This window comes from Tursiops truncatus, chromosome 11 (assembly GCF_011762595.2).
Source record: "Tursiops truncatus isolate mTurTru1 chromosome 11, mTurTru1.mat.Y, whole genome shotgun sequence".
Lineage (NCBI taxonomy): Eukaryota > Metazoa > Chordata > Mammalia > Artiodactyla > Delphinidae > Tursiops > Tursiops truncatus.
The window spans coordinates 25,325,554-25,344,840 of NC_047044.1; the positions used below are offsets into that span (position 1 = coordinate 25,325,554).

The 19,287-nt window shown below is 36.9% G+C and overlaps 1 protein-coding gene across 13 annotated transcripts in view; it reads right to left on the minus strand.

The window, feature by feature from the left end:
• Window positions 1-19,287, minus strand: part of VEZT (vezatin, adherens junctions transmembrane protein) — an 80,760-nt gene that overhangs the window by 12,260 nt on the left and 49,213 nt on the right. For 11 of the 13 annotated variants that reach the window (XM_019918385.3, XM_019918383.3, XM_019918378.3 and 8 more), the window contains 5 exons: window positions 15,889-16,036; window positions 9,101-9,435; window positions 6,614-6,807; window positions 2,287-2,387; window positions 437-644 (listed from right to left, as the gene is read on the minus strand). In XM_019918385.3, coding sequence (XP_019773944.1) covers window positions 437-644; window positions 2,287-2,387; window positions 6,614-6,807; window positions 9,101-9,435; window positions 15,889-16,036 — 986 coding nt within the window. The remainder of the gene's footprint in view (window positions 1-436; window positions 645-2,286; window positions 2,388-6,613; window positions 6,808-9,100; window positions 9,436-15,888; window positions 16,037-19,287) is intronic. The other 2 variants (XM_019918386.3, XM_019918384.3) reach the window with 1 other exon arrangement.

Consider the following 19,287-nt stretch of genomic DNA (forward strand, 5'->3'; position numbering starts at 1 on the left):
AGATCAATTAAGTAACATAATGATATAGTTAAGGCCCTAGGTTTTAACTCATTTGTTTTAATAGTGAACATACTTATTAATTTTGTGTTTTATTAAAGTAATTATAAAATAAACATAGGACAGAGTTTAGAATCTCAAATTCACTGAATTTGAAAACATCAATTTATTCACAACTCACTACCCATTTCAAAACAAATTTAGTAAAAAAAAATCAAATAACTGATGAAAAAGTCTAATTTCGTATTCCCAATCTGATTATATACCCACTCTTTTATTGATCAAATTAATTTTGTGTCTAGAAGAAAAAGTACTATACTTACTGGTGGATCCCTAGAATTAAAACCATAAGAAGTCTATACCTAAAATAAGATTTATAGTTCAAGAAAAAAGAATCCCTTACATTGAAATAACGTTTTACTCTGAAGTCAGTGCTTACCATGATCACTAAATAGAAGCTGCTTCCACTTCTGCCTTTCTGCCTCTGATGCTTTAAATCCCAGCACAGATTTTAGTTCTTGGAGTACCCTCTTGGATTCTTCATGCTCACGCTCCTGTCTCTCTCTGTCTTCTTGAGACAAGTAATAAAAGTCATCCTTTCTGAAATCACTGTCCATATCAATATCATCTACATAAGCTTCTAACTCCTGAAAATGAATAAAAGAAAAAGCACTGTACTTCGAGAGGACAATTTTCTAGTAGCATTCATTTACTTGCACCTATTGATCTCCAAGATTAAAAAAAATGACTCCTGGCACAGGTCATTAAAGCACAGTTGGGCGAACAAAGCAAACATAGATAAATTGAAATCTTAAAAAAACTTACCTGATACGAAGAGGGTTGTGGATGAGAAGTTTAACAACTTCGATTGTTATTTTTCTACTCTGATACCATTCTATAGATCTAGTCAAGATTACAGCTTTAGCTTTGTCAAAACCAATCAAAATTAGCAGGGCTGGTGGTTTGGGGAGGTGGTCAGGTATGTTAGTCTTCTTTGGTAGACATCTGTGGTTCTTTCTGACTTCCCAGCAAGTTTGAACACTATTGCTAGGATTGGGGAACACCTCATCTTATGGTTCTCCTTATCTCTAAGGGAGAGGGTAGGATCCTTGCTTACTCAGCTTCCCTTGCAGTTATGGTTAAGGAAAATGAGTTGAGATCCTCTAATCGGGTGTACCTGGATCAGATCTGATTCAGAAGTTTGTTATAAAAGAAATAGGCATACTACCAAATGTAAAATAGATAGCTAGTGGGAAGCAGCCGCATAGCACAGGGAGATCAGCTCAGTGCTTTGTGACCACCTAGAGGGGTGGGATAGGGAGGGAGGGAGGGAGGGAGATGCAAGAGAGAGGAGATATGGGGATATATGTATAGCTGATTCACTTTGTTATAAAGCAGAAACTAACACATCATTGTAAAGCAATTATACTCCAATAAAGATGTTTTAAAAAAAAAAAAAAGAAAGAAATAGGCATTTTGAGGAATCCATTCCGGCAAGGATGGTGGCAGATCAAGTTTCCAGAGGTAGAGGTTCTGAAGATAGTTTTCATTATTCAACATTGATGGAGCAGGTGGCAACATCTGCACCCAGTGACTTAGCAGTGATGTTGCCACTGGAACAGTTCTTTTGAGTGATTTTGGCTGTTTACCCCAACGTGCTTCAAGCCTGATTATCTGGACCTCTGAAATATTCTGTCAGCTATGTAATGTTTTTAAACAAATTTCTTGTAGGTTAAACTAAGTAGGGTTGGTCTCCCTTTGCAGTTAAGAATACTGAATAGGCACTATGACCTAAGGAAAAGAAGCCTTCTTCAGAATGAGCAATCTGTTGTCAACAACTAACACAATCATTTAAAAAAGTATTTTATAAAGGGTATAGCATACACACATGCAGCCAAATGCACAAATCTTAAATGTACAGGATTTTTACACAGGCACAGAGACTGGTAAACCACCACTCTGATCAAGATAAAAACATTTCCAGCATCCCAGAAGGTACCTTTGCTAATGCACTAACTTTTAATGCATTTCATCACTTTTGAGTATTTAAAAAATGGACAATTAGATATAAACAGGAAAATGTGTGGGTAGATTCAATGGATCCAAATTCAAGGCACTAAGAACTAATGATATGATATAAATTCAATAAATTGTATTGTGATTCTGAAGTTCACTAGAAATAGAAATTCAACAACTTACGTGAACTTATCCATGTCACTTACAGAGAAAGGTAGGTAAGTTATGTACGTGAAACTCTTTAGGGGAAAAAAAAGCAATTTTCACCCTTACCTGCTCCTCAGGGATTGGATCCTTGTCTGCAATGTGTAGAGGAGGCTGCATCAGAGGTACCACAGTACAGTGTGGGTTTTCACACGCCATTTCAGGTTTGCCTTGAAAAGAAACACAGAAATGAGTGAACATCTATTAAAGTTAACAAAGGTAATATCTATAGACTTACAATTTAAGTTAAACTCTTGGAGAAGAAAAACCTGTTTTTTCTCTCCCTTTTTCACCTTACCATAGTATCTGTCACACAGTAGGTACTCTAAATACTTGCTGAACAATCAACTTTGTTCATTGCACAGAAACAGGCTCAAGACAGACCCACTGTTCCCTACAAAAACAAACTTTGATCTTGTACTTCGCTTAAGCTATTTTTATTCTCAGGAGCAGTTAGGATTGGAAATGAGTTTCACAAGTAAATAGATTGAAAAGATCACCCAGGTGAGCTTAACTTTAATTATTTAAAATTGGTGTTTGGCATCTAATCTCAGGGTTACTTGGCCTCATGTCCAGCTCTCTATCTTTTATCATTATCTCTCTACTTTCAAGAAGCAGGGGTTAAGCCTCTAGGTTTTTACCTTTCAAGAGTAATGATAGATACATGGTTGGGAACAGAGCTGGGGGGACTCTCAGCTGGCATGGGCTGGTGTGGTCAAAGCAAGCTAGGCTGGGGTGGGAAGAACCTTCAGTAGGTGTGAGTCAGCAGAAATGTGACTTAGTCCACAGCAGCAGGCGACTGGTTACATACAAAGGATTGAATAAATAAGTAAATATATTGAAACTAATGACAGCCAAGCTTCTCATAATCACAAAAGAGAGGAACAAATATACAGGGGGGAAGGCCAGAATAAACTATGTGGTATTAGAATTGAATTGGAGGTATTGGTATGAACTCATGGCTTACAACATATATGGATAGACAGATACAGAAAGAGAGATGGAGTGTACACATGTATATACAGAGATGTATTTCACAGCTCTGTACACTGAGAAGTGGTAAAAGGAGTAACATCCCAATGGCTCTGAGCATACCCAGCACCTAGATCTTGGTTTCTAAATGTCATTTTCCATTAAAAGGAATGAGGGCTTCTTGGAGACAAGGCTGATGTTATGGCTGGAGGCAGGGAAAATATGAGACAAAGTAAAGAAGTGCTCAAAGAATGATGGTGACACGAATCACCTTGAATGGGCTCCCTCTGGTCAATCTTTGGACAACCTGGGCAACAATATAACATAAAAGTAACAAACTATGATCTACTGAATAAAATAAGAATCCATATATCCACACTGATATAAATAAGTAAATAAGTGGAAAGGGGGAGCGATGCTTAACCTTAAAATAGAGTGTCAACTAATAAGTGTAAATGGAAAATGGAAGTAGAAAATTACCATTTGGCAACCATCACAGTAATACCCAATTCAAGCAAGAACTATCAATGGATGCTAAAACTAGTGGGTGAAAAAATTTTAAGCTAATTTATTCTATTCACTCATAAAATTCACTCTTTTTTGTATATACAATTTTATAAGTTTAGACAAATTAGAGTCATGTAATCACCTCTACCACCACAATCATGATACAGAATAGTTCTATTACGTCAAAACATTTACTTATGCTGCCTCTTTGTACCCTACTCCTCCCTCCATATCCAACTCCTAGTAACCATTGATATGTTTCCTGTTCCTATTAAATTTTATCATTTTCAGAATGTCATATAAATGGAATCATACAGTATGTAGTGATTTGAGTCTGTCCTCTTCTGATTAGCATAGTGCATCTTCCATCTTATTAATGTATCAGTAGTTCACTTCTTTTTTATTTCTGAGTAGTATTCCACCGTATGCGTGGATATAATGGCTTACCTATTCATCAGCTGAAGGAGCCTTGGGCTATTTCCTGATTTTGATGGCATACTACGGGTATGTAAAAGAATGTCTGTTTTTCAAAAATGTGAACAGAACTATTTAGGGGTAATGGGGTTTCATGTCCGTATCTTACTCTCAAATGGTTCAGAATAATACCACCAAAAGAATTTAAAGACAGATACACAGAGAGATAAAGCAAATGTGGTAGAATGTCAACAACTGGGGAATCTGGATGAACGGTATTTAGAATTATTATTCTCGTGATATTCTTATAATTTTGAAATAACTAAAAAAAAAAAAAAGATATGGCAAACTAAAAGCACCTGCTTCTTAAAAAAATTCAAACGAACAGTTTTATTTCAAGTTGTGTAGCCAAGGCTACTATGGGCATTTTAGTGAGAAAAGTTTGTGAATACTTGTATCTTACTTCATGTCATTATCACCTATGAGCAAAAGCCACATACACAGAGGCCATCATGAAATCGCTTATCATCTGCCCAATGATTTGGAGACAATTTTAACAATCATGTTTGAGTGACTAAGATTCAACATCTCAGAGTATGCCAAGGGAGGGGTGAATGAGATGGTCAGTGGTCTTCTGAGTGTTTCTATTTATGGAAAATACACTTAAAAGCTCCAGAGTCATATCAAAAAGTTTAATATGTATAAATATTTGCACATACTAAAAATTCTTGGCAAATTTATCCTTTGGAGAAAGAATTATTCACCATTTACATTTGAGATATAAAGGAAATCTATTGGTAGTATATTGGTAATTAGCTTGTTAACATTTCCTTTGAAAAAAGTTAACACTTTTACTATCTAAGGACTTAGTTTGTTTAAGACATTAAAGTATTACAGATCTAGCTGTAAACAAAACAATGACTAACAGGATGATAAAGCATTACTCACCTTTGGCAGCAATACAATTTCTATACATAAATCTGATTAACCTCATAATAAGGTTCCAAGGGATAAACATGGTATTGACTTGCAGCATAAGTTTAAAGATTAATATGTCAACCATTTACAATGGAATTAGTGCAATTAGTAAAAACAAGTATAAAATCTGGGTCCAAAGGAAAGCAGTTTTGCCGAAAGTTTCAAGACTGCCTTTTTACCTAGCGGTACAAGGCACTCTGATGTTCCTATTAAATAACGGCACATTTTAACACATTTTCTTTTTTTTTAACATCTGTATTGGAGTATAATTGCTTTACAGTGGTGTGTTAGTTTCTGCTGTATAACAAAGTGAATCATCTACATGCATACGTATATCCCCATATCCCCTCCCTCTTGCATCTCCCTCCAACCCTCCTTATCCCACCCCTGTAGGTGGTCGTAAAGCACCAAGCTGATCTCCCTGTGCTATGCAGCTGCTTCCCATTAGCTATCTCTTTTACATTTGGTAGTGTATATATGTCAATGTTACTCTCTCACCTCGTCTCAGCTTACCCTGCCCCCTCCCCGTGTCCTCAAGTCCATTCTCTATGTCTGTGTCTTTATTCCTGTCTTGCCCCTAGGTTCATCAGAACCTTTTTTTTTTTTTTAGATTCCACATACATGTGTTAGCATACGGTATTTGTTTTTCTCTTTCTGACTTCTTCACTCTGTATAACAGACTCTAGGTCCATCCACCTCACTACAAATAACCCAATTTCGTTTCTTTTTATGGCTGAGGAATATTCCATTGTATATATGTGCCACATCTTCTTTATCCATTCATCTGTCGATGGACACTTAGGTTGTTTCCATGTCCTGGCTATTGTAAACAGTGCTGCAATGAACACTGTGGTACATGACTCTTTTTAATAACAAATATGCAGTACCAGCTAACATAGCATTTGTATACTAATTTTTTTTTTTTTTTGCAGTACGTAGGCCTCTCACTGTTGTGGCCTCTCCTGTTGCGGAGCACAGGCTCTGGACGCGCAGCCTCAGCGGCCATGGCTCACGGGCCTAGCCGCTCCGCGGCATGTGGGATCTTCCCGGACCAGGTCACAAACCTGTGTCCCCTGCATCGGGAGATGGACTCTCAACCACTGCGCCACCAGGGAAGCCCTTGTATACTATTTTTAAATGACTGACGTATTTTATCTTAAAAGTAAACTGAATTTCTGGCCCCTGATTACCAAACTCATTATTACCCTAACTGGAAAAGAGTTTCTGGAAGTCCTAATAATGGAATAATACTATTAAAATCTATTTGTTTAATTAATTTTTTTAAAAAGGAGGTATATGATTCAGGGAACTTTCAAAGCATATTCATTTTTTATTTACAAAAATAAGAGCCAAGACTTTATATTCAGTGTCAATTTGTACATATAAATTAACTTTTTTTTAGTAAACTAAGTAATTTTGTCAAGTCAGTTTCATCACATAGATAAGAAGTACACCTAATAAAATCTTGCCAGAGAAGAATAAGCATATCTGATAAGGGTACGCAAAAGAACTCTCTCATAGGTACCTTTTTTATCTGTGTTTCTTCGTAGCAACTTGTCCACTTGAGAAATGGCCTCTTCCCAGCAATTGTTGCTCGCTTGAACATGAGGCTGAATCAACTTTAATTTCTCTTCTAGGATTTGATAAGCTTCTGACACTAGTGCTTGTGTTTCTTTAGTACAAACAAGCTTTTCAAGTTCATCTTCAAAAATTATTACCCTGAGTAATAAAGAAAAACAGCAACAGATTTCTAAACTATGAACTGAAATGTATAATTCGCAAGGTTGATTTAAGAAATAAGTTTATAAGATGAAAAAAGCTCTGGACATGGAAGGTGGTGATGGCTGCACAACAATATATATGTATTTAATGCCACTTAACTGTATGCTTAAAAATGGTTAAATGGTAAATTTTATGTTATGTGCATTTTACCACAATTTTTAAAAAAGCTTATAAAGAGTATTCATACATTTATTCAACAAGTATTTCTTGCATACATACCAGGCATTTTACAAACTGAAAGGATAAATTAAACCCATTTCCTACTTATAAGAAACTTAAATCAAATCAGGGAAATTATACATATACAATACAATATCATAAAAAATTAAAATTAACATTTTATTTCCATTCCAAATTAGGTCTAGAGAGTTGAAGAAACTTGCCCAGGTCATAGAGCTGGTAAGCTGTGAAGCTGGGCTAAATCCAGGCACAAAATGACTGAGAGATAAAGACAGGCTTATAAGAATTCAGAAGAGGAGGAAGTTACCACCAGCTATGGGTATAGACAGGGAACAGCTAAGGAAGAGGTACTTCTGAGGTAGCACTGAAGCATGGATAAAATCGGAGCATGTACAGAAGACAAGGAAAGTCATTCTAGATGGTACATGGGGAAAGGCATTTATACAGTTTGGCTGGACTGAAGGAAAGAAGTGAGAAATAAAGACAGAAAGCAGCCTGTAGTCAGGTTATGACAAACCCTTTCTGTAGAATGTTTTATACAGACTTTAGTCTAAGCTGTTATAGTCCAAAATCAGTGAAAATTTTCAGATAAGTAAGAAAGCATATATATGCCTCAGAAACATTAATCTTGCACTCTAGAGGCCAGGAGAACAGTTAAAGGGTTAATGTCCTAGGGTAGGCAAGCGAGAGTGGGAATATCAAAGGGGACAAGCGAGAGGGAGGGATGAAACACAAAATTTTTTAGATAACACTTTTAAAAGTTGTGTGTGGCAGTGCTAAAGGGCAAATCAGATATGATGGTTTGTGACTGGTTTGCTCTCTAGTGAAAGTATTTTGAAAGGTGACATGTAGTAGCATACATAGAATATTTCATTTTTAAATAGGAAACATACTTCCCATGCATCATTCATAATCCCTGACCAAGGTAAAAAGCCCTTCTTTATCATTTTCATGTCCATCCAGTGTAGCACTCCTCCTTCTTGAGCCACCTTCCCTCATGCTAATGCATTCCATTACGCCCTGTATATTTCTGATTCTATTGCCAAACATTAATTCTTTATAGACCCTGGCTTTGCCTAACACAGCCTTTCCACTGAAATCTCTCATGATGATCCAACTTTTGCCACCCACTCAAGTGGAGATTGCCTTATCTCCCATTATTTCCTGTGGGAGACAGGGTTTTCTTAGAACGGCAGCAACAGACCACTGGAACATCCCTGCCTCACAGTTTCTTAGTTTTACACTATGCTGTAATCTTTACATCAAACTTAAATACCTATCTCAGACCTTGAACTGATGGGTAAAAACTTCTCTTCTTAAAATGTCTTTCTGAACTTAATTTCCTATCCTTGTGCATCACCTCCTTCTTCACTCCAGTAAATTAGCTTTTTGATTTTACTGAGACTTCAAGTCCTTTTGGCCCATTTTCTTATCTTACAAAATCAATTGCTGCCCTCCCCCTTCTACTTCTTGCCTGGTATCCAGGGTCAAGTACATCAACTACAATCTTCTCAACTCATTAAATTCCTGTGACCTTCCCCTGATTACAACATGAACCCAATCATTCATTTGATCCAGTCCTATACTATGAGTATCTGTTACAGAAAAATTTCACTGAAATGACTGGACCCTACATTTCACTAAGGCGGAGTATCAAACTATGGATTCTACATTTTTATTATTCAACTGGGGCCAAAAAACTTGTTCTATGCTATAGAAAAATGTCCAAACCTGCTCTGATTTATTCAGAAAAACAGCAACATTTTTCTCATCAACTGTATGTAATAATACTTCTCTGCTTTTGTCCTATCTTTCTAGGTTTTCTGTTGACATCAGGTAAAGTAAAAACTACATAAATGGCTCCCCCAAATTACAGTACTTACAAATCACTGTTTGTCTGCTACATTTGTACCTTTAAACCATCGTTTAGGCTGCAATGTCTCAATTTTGCTGCTGCTTTTTAGCTAGGACACAAGCCAACGACCACAATGGCACAAGACTGAAGCTTGCTAATCATGGGGACATTTTCTTACATGGCTTCTAAACTTACTCATTCAGTAATGCTTTCAGATGGAGCTGCAAGCTGCGTACTGCTGTGTGAACATTATTCAGTTCTCTTGACTTCTGCTGAGTTTTGGATAAACGCTGGGGTACTACTGACTGGTGCTGAGTTTCAAAGTACCGATAGAACTCATAGCTGCGCTTAAGCTCTTCCAAACAGGCAGAATGAGCATGAGGTAGACCTTGAGTCACATCAGATAGAATATGATGAGGCAAAAGTGCTGGAGTAAGTAAGGGCCCAGGAGGTGAATTAGTCGTAGAAAGTAACAGGGCTAACCGCCTGAAGAACTCTGAACTCTGTGCCACCCAGAGTTGGAACAAAACCTAAAAAAAAAAAAAAAAAAAACAAGAAAAAAGGACTAGATCAATAAAAAATATTGGTCAACATTCAAAACAAGAAAACAAACTACAGATTTGTTTATCTTAACTTCTGGTTTAAACTTTTCACTTTATTCTAAGTAATGAATATAGCTGAGTTTGAACTAACTCTAAGAGTAGCCAAGAATGTTACGTCAAATTATATAGTCATGGCACATGGGAACTTCTGATCATAATATAGCAGCTAATACCAGTATATAATTTAGTACAGTTCTGTCCTAAACGAGAGATGCTGATGGAATGAGACACAGCTAATTAGAAATGAATGTTCTTTGATGAATTATTTTAAAAATGTACACAGGGCTTCCCTGGTGGCACAGTGGTTGAGAGTCTGCCTGCTGATGCAGGGGACTTGGGTTTGTGCCCCGGTCTGGGAAGATCCCACATGCCACGGAGCGGCTGGGCCCGTGAGCCATGGCCGCTGAGCCTGCGCATCTGGAGCCTGTGCTCTGCAACGGGAGAGGCCACAACAGTGAGAGGCCAGCTTACCGCAAAAAAAAAAAAGAAAAAAATGTACACAAAGGAGAAAAGGAGACAGCAGGAATGATGGACCTATGTAAGTCCAAAGAAACAACTCATTGACGGAGCCAGAGTTTGGGCTTCAAACTATACCATTATTTTGGCCTAGGAAATAGCTAAGAAAAAACATAAAAATCAGTCCCAGAGTGATCATACTCAGGAATGTCTGGCATGAGAAACTACAACACACATTCTCAAAAGACACACCCGGAGTCTGGCAGCAAAGGATTCCTCCAGATAGTACTATTCAAGAGGACAATATCAAACAAACAAATACAATCTAGTCTGAACAGGAGTTAGCAGACAATAAAAAGAGGATAATTTACCACTCTGGATAATTTAGATTTCAGTTTTTTATAACCATGAAAATGGACATTATTTAAACTGTTTTATTAAATGAATTTTAACATTATGCAAATAATGAATTAAGATAATTTAATGTAAACCTATTTTACTATTAACTCATTTTTTTTTTTAAATGAGCAAGGCCAAAATTCTAAATCACAGAAGATACACTATCTAGGGGTTCTTAAATATAAATACAAGGTATCTCACAAGTCTTATTTAACCATTAAATTTTGTTACTAAAATGATTTTCTTTATCCTTTATTTTTTAATTCACCAAGTATTTCTTGAGCACCTATGATGTGCCAGGCAGTACTCTAGGTGCTGATAATACAGCAGAGAACAAAAGTGAAAAATATCCCTGCCCTGATGAAGCTTATATTCAAGTAGGGGGAGTAATAGATATTAAAAAGTAAAATAAGTTTCTTGTCTGATGGGGTATGGGGAAAATACAGCAGAGAAGGGGAACAGCAAATGCGGGTTTGTGTGTGTATATGTGAGGGGAAGAAGAGGGAGAGAGAAGCAAAGGGAAGGAGGGGTGGCTAGGAGGGTCTCTAAATTCATCTGAAGGAACTGAGCCACTATGAGGAAAGAGTTCCAGGGAGTAGAAGGTTCAAGTGCAAAGTCCTGTAGTAGGAGTATACTTGGCACATCTGAGGAACAGCTAGGTCCATGCGGCTGGGATACAGTAAGCAAGGGGGAGCATGGTAAGTGATGAAGTTACTGAAGTAACTCTGGTTTTTACTCTAAGAGAAATGGGGAGCCACTGAAGGATTCTAAGCAGAAGAGTATTATCTGAGTTAAGCTTTAACAAGATCATCCTGTGTTGAGAGATCATAGGGAGGTGAGCACAAGCGAAGACAGGAGATTACTGCAATAATCCAGGTGGGAGTTAACATGGTAGCTCATACCATAGTGGTTGGTGGTAAGAGGTAAGCAGCGGTGAGACAAGTGACAGAATCTCTTGACAGACTGTTTATGAGGAAAGGTGTTAACAAGGATGAGTCCAGAGTTTCAGACCACAGAAATTAAAAAATCAAGTTGGCATAGCTTACTGCCATTTTAAAAAAGACCAATTTATTATCTAATCACTGCCATATTATACAATTAAACCAAAACTCAGAAATACACATTTTTTTCTGTTTGTTCTTTGAATAAGGGAAGCCGCTCTGGATGAGGGGATAACCACAGTTTATGGGCAATTAGGAAATTTTGATTTAAAGCATTTTCAGGGAATTCCCTGACAGTCCAGTAGTTTGGACTCGGTGTTTTCACTGCTATGGCCCAGGTTCGATCCCTGGTCGGGGAACTAAGATCCTGTAAGACACACAGCATGGCAAAAAAAAAAAAAAAAAAGTCTTTTCACAAAATGCAGATTTGTTTTTTAAAGCAGGAAATACACTCTTTATAATAATAATAATTTTATAAAAAAACTAAGAGTTTTAAACTAAGAAAAAAAGAGAGGTAAGGACTCTGTACTAGATATTTCACAAGTCTCTCCTCAGGATGCAATTAGGAAGTTTCTTTCCTTTTCAAAGATGCAGCACTTACAATTCCTAAGTTCTCCTAAGGGAAGATATGTGAACAATTAAAAAAAAAACAACCCCCAAATGTATTTTCTTTAGAGGACACAACGAAGATTACAAAGGAAAACAAGAGGCCCCGATTTATTTGTAAACCATCTTTCACTACATTTTTAAAAAAGCTTTAGTTAGTGTTGCTCTTTTGAGAAAGAATTTTAAAATTTAACTTACAAAATCCATTTAAAAATTCTTTATCTGGATATAATGCCAACTGTACAAGGTGGCACTACACAGTTTTTGAACATTACAGGGATTTTCAGCAGTTTATAAACTCTGTAAATCTCAAGATAGGCTTCTTTTGGAGTCCGATATTCCTGGTAACAATGCAACACAATCATCAGGTTTAGTTATAGATTAGTTATATGTCAAAATAAAGCAGAATTAAAATACTAAAGTTTGTCTGACTTGTAAAATAATATGGGTGAGCAAAAAGGATCCAGCTACAACCAGTACCATTGGTGGTGGAGTAGAGAGATAACAAGCGAACAAGTCCCACAGTTTAGAGTAGGTCATGTCAGATGCAATTTAAAAAATCAGATAACATTTATTAATCACTCACTCTCTCCCAGGTATTGGACTGGCAAATATTTAATCCTTTAGTGATCAGCATTATGGTTATCTCATTTTATGAACGCAGAAACAATGACTTGCTCAAGTCCACATTAGCAGTCAGGTGAGAGTCAAACCTAGAAAGTCTGACTCCAGGAGGCCCACTGTTTCTTTTTGCTGCCTGTACTTTGGACAAAATATAATCCAGGATTTAACAAGCTTTTTAAAAAGCATAAAGAAATAGGGAAATCACTGAGACATCTTGATGAGTAAACAAAAAAATAAGTTAAAAGGGAAATTAAGAAATATGACCATAATTCTTTCTCCAAACCCTTCTTAAAGAGTAACAGCTATTACCATTTTGGGTTAACCATTATACAACAAGCCCTGTTGTAGGTATTTTGTTTGTTTTCTCATTCAATCTAACACCTTGTAGGGCAGGTATGGTAACTCCTTTTTACAGATTAGGTAAGTTCAAAGAACAAGTCACTCAAGGTCAAATGACCAGTCAGTGTCAGGGCTAAAATATAAACCCATGTCTGCTCAATTCCAAAGTCGCTGCTTTTTCATCATTAAGAATCTCCCAAATTGTTCTTTGAAAATAACTTTATTTCCATCATAGAGTAAAGCATGGTCGTGGTATTGAATTTGGAAGTAAATGGAATTACCTACAGTGCAACCACACTAAAGAGTAGCTATTGGTATATTAGTATTTTCTCATGGGCTTTTTCTAAACACAGAGTTACTAAATATATATTTATGTATCCTGATTGTTTCACTGGTTTCTCCAAGTTTTTACAAAATCTTCATAAGCAAGTTGTAGCTGGTATACAATGGTTCACCATGTTGGACTTACTGTGATTCATGCAGCTATTCCTCTACTGCTGCACATTTAGGCTGTGTTCCATTTTTCACTATCATAAGCAAAACTAATAAGCAACCTGGTATATAAAGCTTTAATATATTTGAAATCATTTCCTTAAGAAAGATTTACAGAAGTGGAATTACTGATTTAAAGCATATAACATTTTTAAGGCACTTTAAATGTCAAACTGCATTCTGAAACAAACTTTAGGGAACTAAGGAAACCAGTAAGAAAACTATTGTAGCAGCCTCAGTAAGAATGATGGCAGCTGGGACTAGAATGGTGGGAAATGACATGAAAAAAAGTGAATGAGTTTAAAATGTATTTTGAAGGTGGAACCAACACAAAAATCTACTCATAGCTTATATGTGAAGGGTAAAAAGAGTTATGGATAAGAAGGATAGTGCCCAGGTTTCTAGCTTAATAAGTTGTATGATGCCATTTATTAAGATGGGTTAGAATGAGGTTAAAAGTAAATCAAGGCAAATTTCAAGTGACTGGAAAGAAAAACAGGAGAACTAGAGTTTTTATGTGGATCTGAAAATTTTAAAGATGTAAAAGTTTATGCGGTTCAAAACAAAATGAATCTTGAAAAATATGCTGTTAACTACACTTGCACTGATTTCCATGGTATCAAGTGAAGTTTAGAGGCTAGAAATAAAAAAATATCTAAGTGGAGTTTGCTAAATACTGAAAAGGAAGTTAAAGACATTTGGCTTGACTTTTTAAAAATACTACTGGAATCTTACAATGCATACAGTTAGTTTTTTAAGATGCTTTAACTTATGTTTTTTCATGTTATTTTTTTCTACTACTAACTCCAAAGGAGTTCATTAAATGAATGTACCATAAATCTCATTACCAATCTCAAATCACTGAACTTTTAACTCGTTTCGAAGATTTGCTGCTGTAGTAATATTATGAACGTATATCTTTGATTACTTCCTGAGATGAATCTGTGAGCTTAAAATTGCTGGCGTAAAGGGTACATACCTTTGTGAAGAATGGTATTCACAGCTGAAGTGAAGCATACTAGTAAGGCTGAAAATTTTTATCACATTTATTGGCCATTTCTGGTTTTTGTGAACTGGCAATTCACACACCTGACCTATCTTCAATAGGTTTCACATACCTTAGTGCTCTTTATATAGAAAGAATTCAAGCCTTTGTTTATAAATCACTGCAATTTTTTCCCTGAGCTTATTTACATTTAAAGTATACAGCATTTGGGGCTTCTCTGGTGGGGCAGTGGTTAAGAATCCATCTGCCAATGCAGGGGACCCGGGTTTGAGCCCTGGTCCGGGAAGATCCCACATGCTGCGGAGCAACAAAGCCCATGCACCACAACTACTGAGCCTGTGCTCTACAGCCCGCGAGCCACAACTACTGAGCCCATGTCCTGCAACTACTGAAGCCCACGTGCCTACAGCCCGTGCTCAGCAGCAAGAGAAGCCACTACAATGAGAAATGAGACGCCTGCGCACCGCAACGAAGAGTAGCCCCCCCTTACCACAACTAGAGAAAGCCTGCACGCAGCACTGAAGACCCAATGCAGCCATAAATAAATAAATAAATAAGTAAATAAACAAACAAACAAAAGAAAACAAAAAAAGAATCCATCTGCCAATGCAGGGAACACTGGTTCGAGCCCTGGTCTGGGAAGATCCCACGTGCCACGGAGCAACAAAGCCCATGCGCCACAACTACTGAGCCTGTGCTCTAGAGCCCACGAGCCACAATTACTGAGCCTGCAAGCCTAGAGCCCGTGCTCCACAACAGGAGAAGCCACCACAGTGAGAAGCCTGTGCACCGCAACAAAGAGTAGCCCCCGCTCGCCGCAACTAGAGAAAGCCCACGTGCAGCAACGAAGACCCAATGCAGCCAAAAATAAATAAATAAAATTTAAAAAAATATATATATACAGCATTTAAAGTTTAGAAGTTTAATTCTTATGTAGTCAAATATATCCTTTTATGTGGTTTTTAATATATGAAAAAATTCTTGTTCCATATAAGAATTTTGGAGATTTTCCAAGGAAAGGTGCTGATCTTGTAGGTTTTTTACCCATGTTTGTTGAAACAAATGGCTAGTAAATAAAATCACTCATATATTGGGTTCCTACTAAATTCATTTATCTTCAAACTCTAATTTAATATAAGAAATGCCTATAGTAAGAATTTAAAGTATTTCAATATCAGAACATAAGGATCTCCTCTATTCATTCATTGATTCATTTATTTATGGCTGCACTGCACAGCATGTGGTATCTTGGTTCCCTGACTGGGGATGGAACCTGTGCCCCCTGCAGTGGAAGCGCAGAGTGCTAACCACTGGACCGCCAGGGAATTCCCACTCTTCATCCAATCTTCACAGTGCTGTCCCTCTTTAAAGGCAGTTTCAAAAACATCAGTAAGGCTATTATGGTAATGGTATCCAGCAAACAACAAAAGAAACAGGTGCACCATTTATATTCAGAAAGCACAGGCACAATCCAAATGCATCTATCTTTTCAGCCCTTCCCATCCATGAATGGATTACCTTCAATGCAGGCAGGCTGAAGCCATCTGTAAGGTTATGTGCTTCTTCTTCTGAAATCTGCTCTTCACTAAGTCCAAGGCCCAGCTCCTTAAAAGGCACCACACAGATGTAGTTGGTTACATTGTCACTCTCAGAGTTCAGGGGGTAGGTTAAATTAGGTTAAGGCAATCAACAAAGCCTTTTCATTAAAGCATAAAGAGTACAATAAAACTGTCCAAAATTACCTTTACTTATCTTTGTTCTGAACTTTGAGGAGATTTACATCAGTTTTTTAAAAAAGAAACTAATCTTAAAATCTAATATATTAATATACCTCAAATCTTACAGGATACTTGAGAATAAAATGTCTTTATAGCTGGAGAATTAAAAGTTCAACTCTTCACAAGCGCTAAAGTGCTAATTTAGTTATTTTTCGCATCTACCTTTTGAAACTGTATTATGTACTTTATTGTATCGTGGCTCAGGCCCTTACCACTCTACAGCAAATACTTCCTCTTTTCCTCCAAGTCTGCACACTGCAGGACATCATTACCTGACCGTTACCTGAAAACATGAACTACTGATGTAAGTAACACTAAGCCTGTTCCATCAAGGTTGCTGACATAGACTGCTGCTGTTTCTGCCTTCCTCTTCCTCATGCGCATCTATCAACATTATTATGTGACTTCCTCCTCTTTCATTGTTTTTGTAAAGAATTATATCCATACAATTCTTGATATTTGAACTCTTCATGCATTTATAACATATCCCTATTTTGTCGTATTATAATAATCTTTTGATATAGTACTAGGCAGAATCTATAAATATTCTATTTGTGAGATTGTTTTTTATTTGGAACTGAGATTATAGTATCTGCATAAATAAAATGATGTACTGTAGCTTTCTATCTAAACTTTTCTATGGTCTGAAATAGTTTTTTGTTTTTTTTTTTGCGGTACGCGGGCCGCTCACTGTTGTGGCCTCTCCCGTTGCGAAGCACAGGCTCCGGACGCGCAGGCTCAGCGGCCATGGCTTACAGGACCAGACGCTCTGCGGCATGTGGGATCTTCCCGGACTGGGGTACAAACCCGTGTCCCCTGCATCGGCAGGCAGACTCTCAACAACTGTGCCACCAGGGAAGTCCCTGAAATAGTTTTTTTTTAAAACTACAAAATCATCTGGACGAGATAAAAATTTTTTCATTCACTTAGTTTTTGAATAAGTAATATATTCAAAGGATTAAAAATTTATAAGGTATTAAGGGGTATAGTAAAAACTGCTTCCTACCTCTATCCCTTAGCCACCTAGTTCACCTACCCAAAGGCAAAGGCAATCACTGTTACCAGTATCTGGTGTATACTTCAAGATATTTTATGGTTATGTACATACATAAAAGGAAATCCAAATATAAATGTGGGTGTATGTGGGGATATATATATATGCGTATATACACATGCACACACTCTTATTTATCCCCTCATATATACAATCCCTTCTATGCACAAATGGAAGGGTAGTATAAATACTGCTCTGTGCACTTCGTTTTTTTTTTTCATTTAACAACATAATTTGGAGATCATTCCACAATAGTGCATCAAGACCTTTTATCACTTTTTTACAGCTGCACATTTTCCATTGTTTACATATATAACCAGGTGCTTTCTTTTTTTAAATGGAATTCTTTTTATTAATCTCCAGTGTCTGAATTCTTTCTAGGTCAGTTTTAGAGATTTGTGTTTTGATATGAAATGATCCATTTCTCCCTACAGTTTCAAAGTTGTGGCCACAAAGTTACAAAACTATCCCCTTACAATAACTTTAATTTCTTGCTCTGTTCTCATTACTAATCTTGTATATTTCTATTCTTTTTACTTTGATCAGGCACACGAGGGTTTATATAACTTACTGGTCTTTCCAAAGAAATAGTTGGTGGATACTTTTTTAATTCCTTAAGGTTTCTTATATGGAGAATATGATCCGGCCCCTGCCTACTTCTGAATCTCATCTCATACTCTGACTCCCAACTTACTGTGCTGCAGTCTTCGAGTATGATGGTCCTTTTTCTGTACTCCAATCATACTAAATTCACTCCTGTCACAAGATCTTTATACTCGCTGGTCCATCTGACTGGAACTCCATCTCAATTCTAAGTTTAAATTGCAGGCCTTCCCCTATCATCCAATCAAAAACAGCAACCCACCAATCACTCTCTATCCTATTCCCCTGGGGTTTTCCCCCTTTATAGCAAATATCTGAAAATATTCTGTTCAGTTTTTATTAATTATATCATCCACTAGAAGGCAAACTCCATAAGAACAAGGATCTTTTCTATCTTGTTCGCTGCTAGGTTACCAGTATCTAGATAAGTGACTGGCCCACGGAATTCATACCATCTGCAATCTTTGTTAGGGCCCTCTCAGCCCACCTCACTCCCAATCCCTCACTAAACTATAGGCTCCCCGAGGCAGGGACCATGTCTATTATGTGGACCACTGTATATCTAGTGACTAGCAAACTGCTTGGCATAATATTCACTGAATGAATAACTACTTGCAGTTAACATTCCACACTGTCATATCTCTATTTCCTTCTATATCTTTTCTTCCTTCTACTTGCAATGCACACTTTTATCCTCAAGGTCAACTCCTACTCATTCCTTGAGGGTCAACTCAGGTGTCACTTCCCTGAAAGCCTTCTGTGTTTTCACAGAAGTCACAGGTCAAGGACATTGTCCTGCTATGCTGGAATGCACCCTGGGCACTTATACTGTATTATGAATATCTACTGACTACACTCAAAAATCTTTAAAAGTAGGTAGTACAGGTTTTTGTTCTGTCTTCCTAGCACACTGCAGGCAGGTATTTAGGTAGTAAACAAATTGAACAGACAAGTTCTTGACTAAAATGAAAGTGCTTTCTCCCAATTTCCAAAGAGGTAATACAGTACAGTATGTGTATGTATGTATGTGTGTGTGTGTGTGTATCTAGATATAGTAAATCTATACATATATAGAAAAGGTTTAAAGTCTTAAGTCCTACAGTCAAGACACAATTTCACCTCTTACTGTGTGACACTGGGTAAATCCCATATAAAGTAGAGATTTTATTTAGTTTTCTCATAAAGTGGAGATAAGAAAATCTACATGGAAAGGTCTGTATAAGGATATAATGATAGAACATAAAGCACTCTGTAAACTTTTAAGCATTATATTTATCAATGTTACAGTACTCAGCATCCTGAAGGTACAAAATAGTTTTTGCATCCCATTTACTCATAACTTACTTAACAAAATTTTAACTAAAATAAAGATCTTATACACTTTTATTTTCTAACAGACCTAATTTCCTGACTTAGTAAATTTAAGAGACAGACTTATCGTCATGCAGTCTTTAAGTGCTTATTATATACCAGACACTGCCT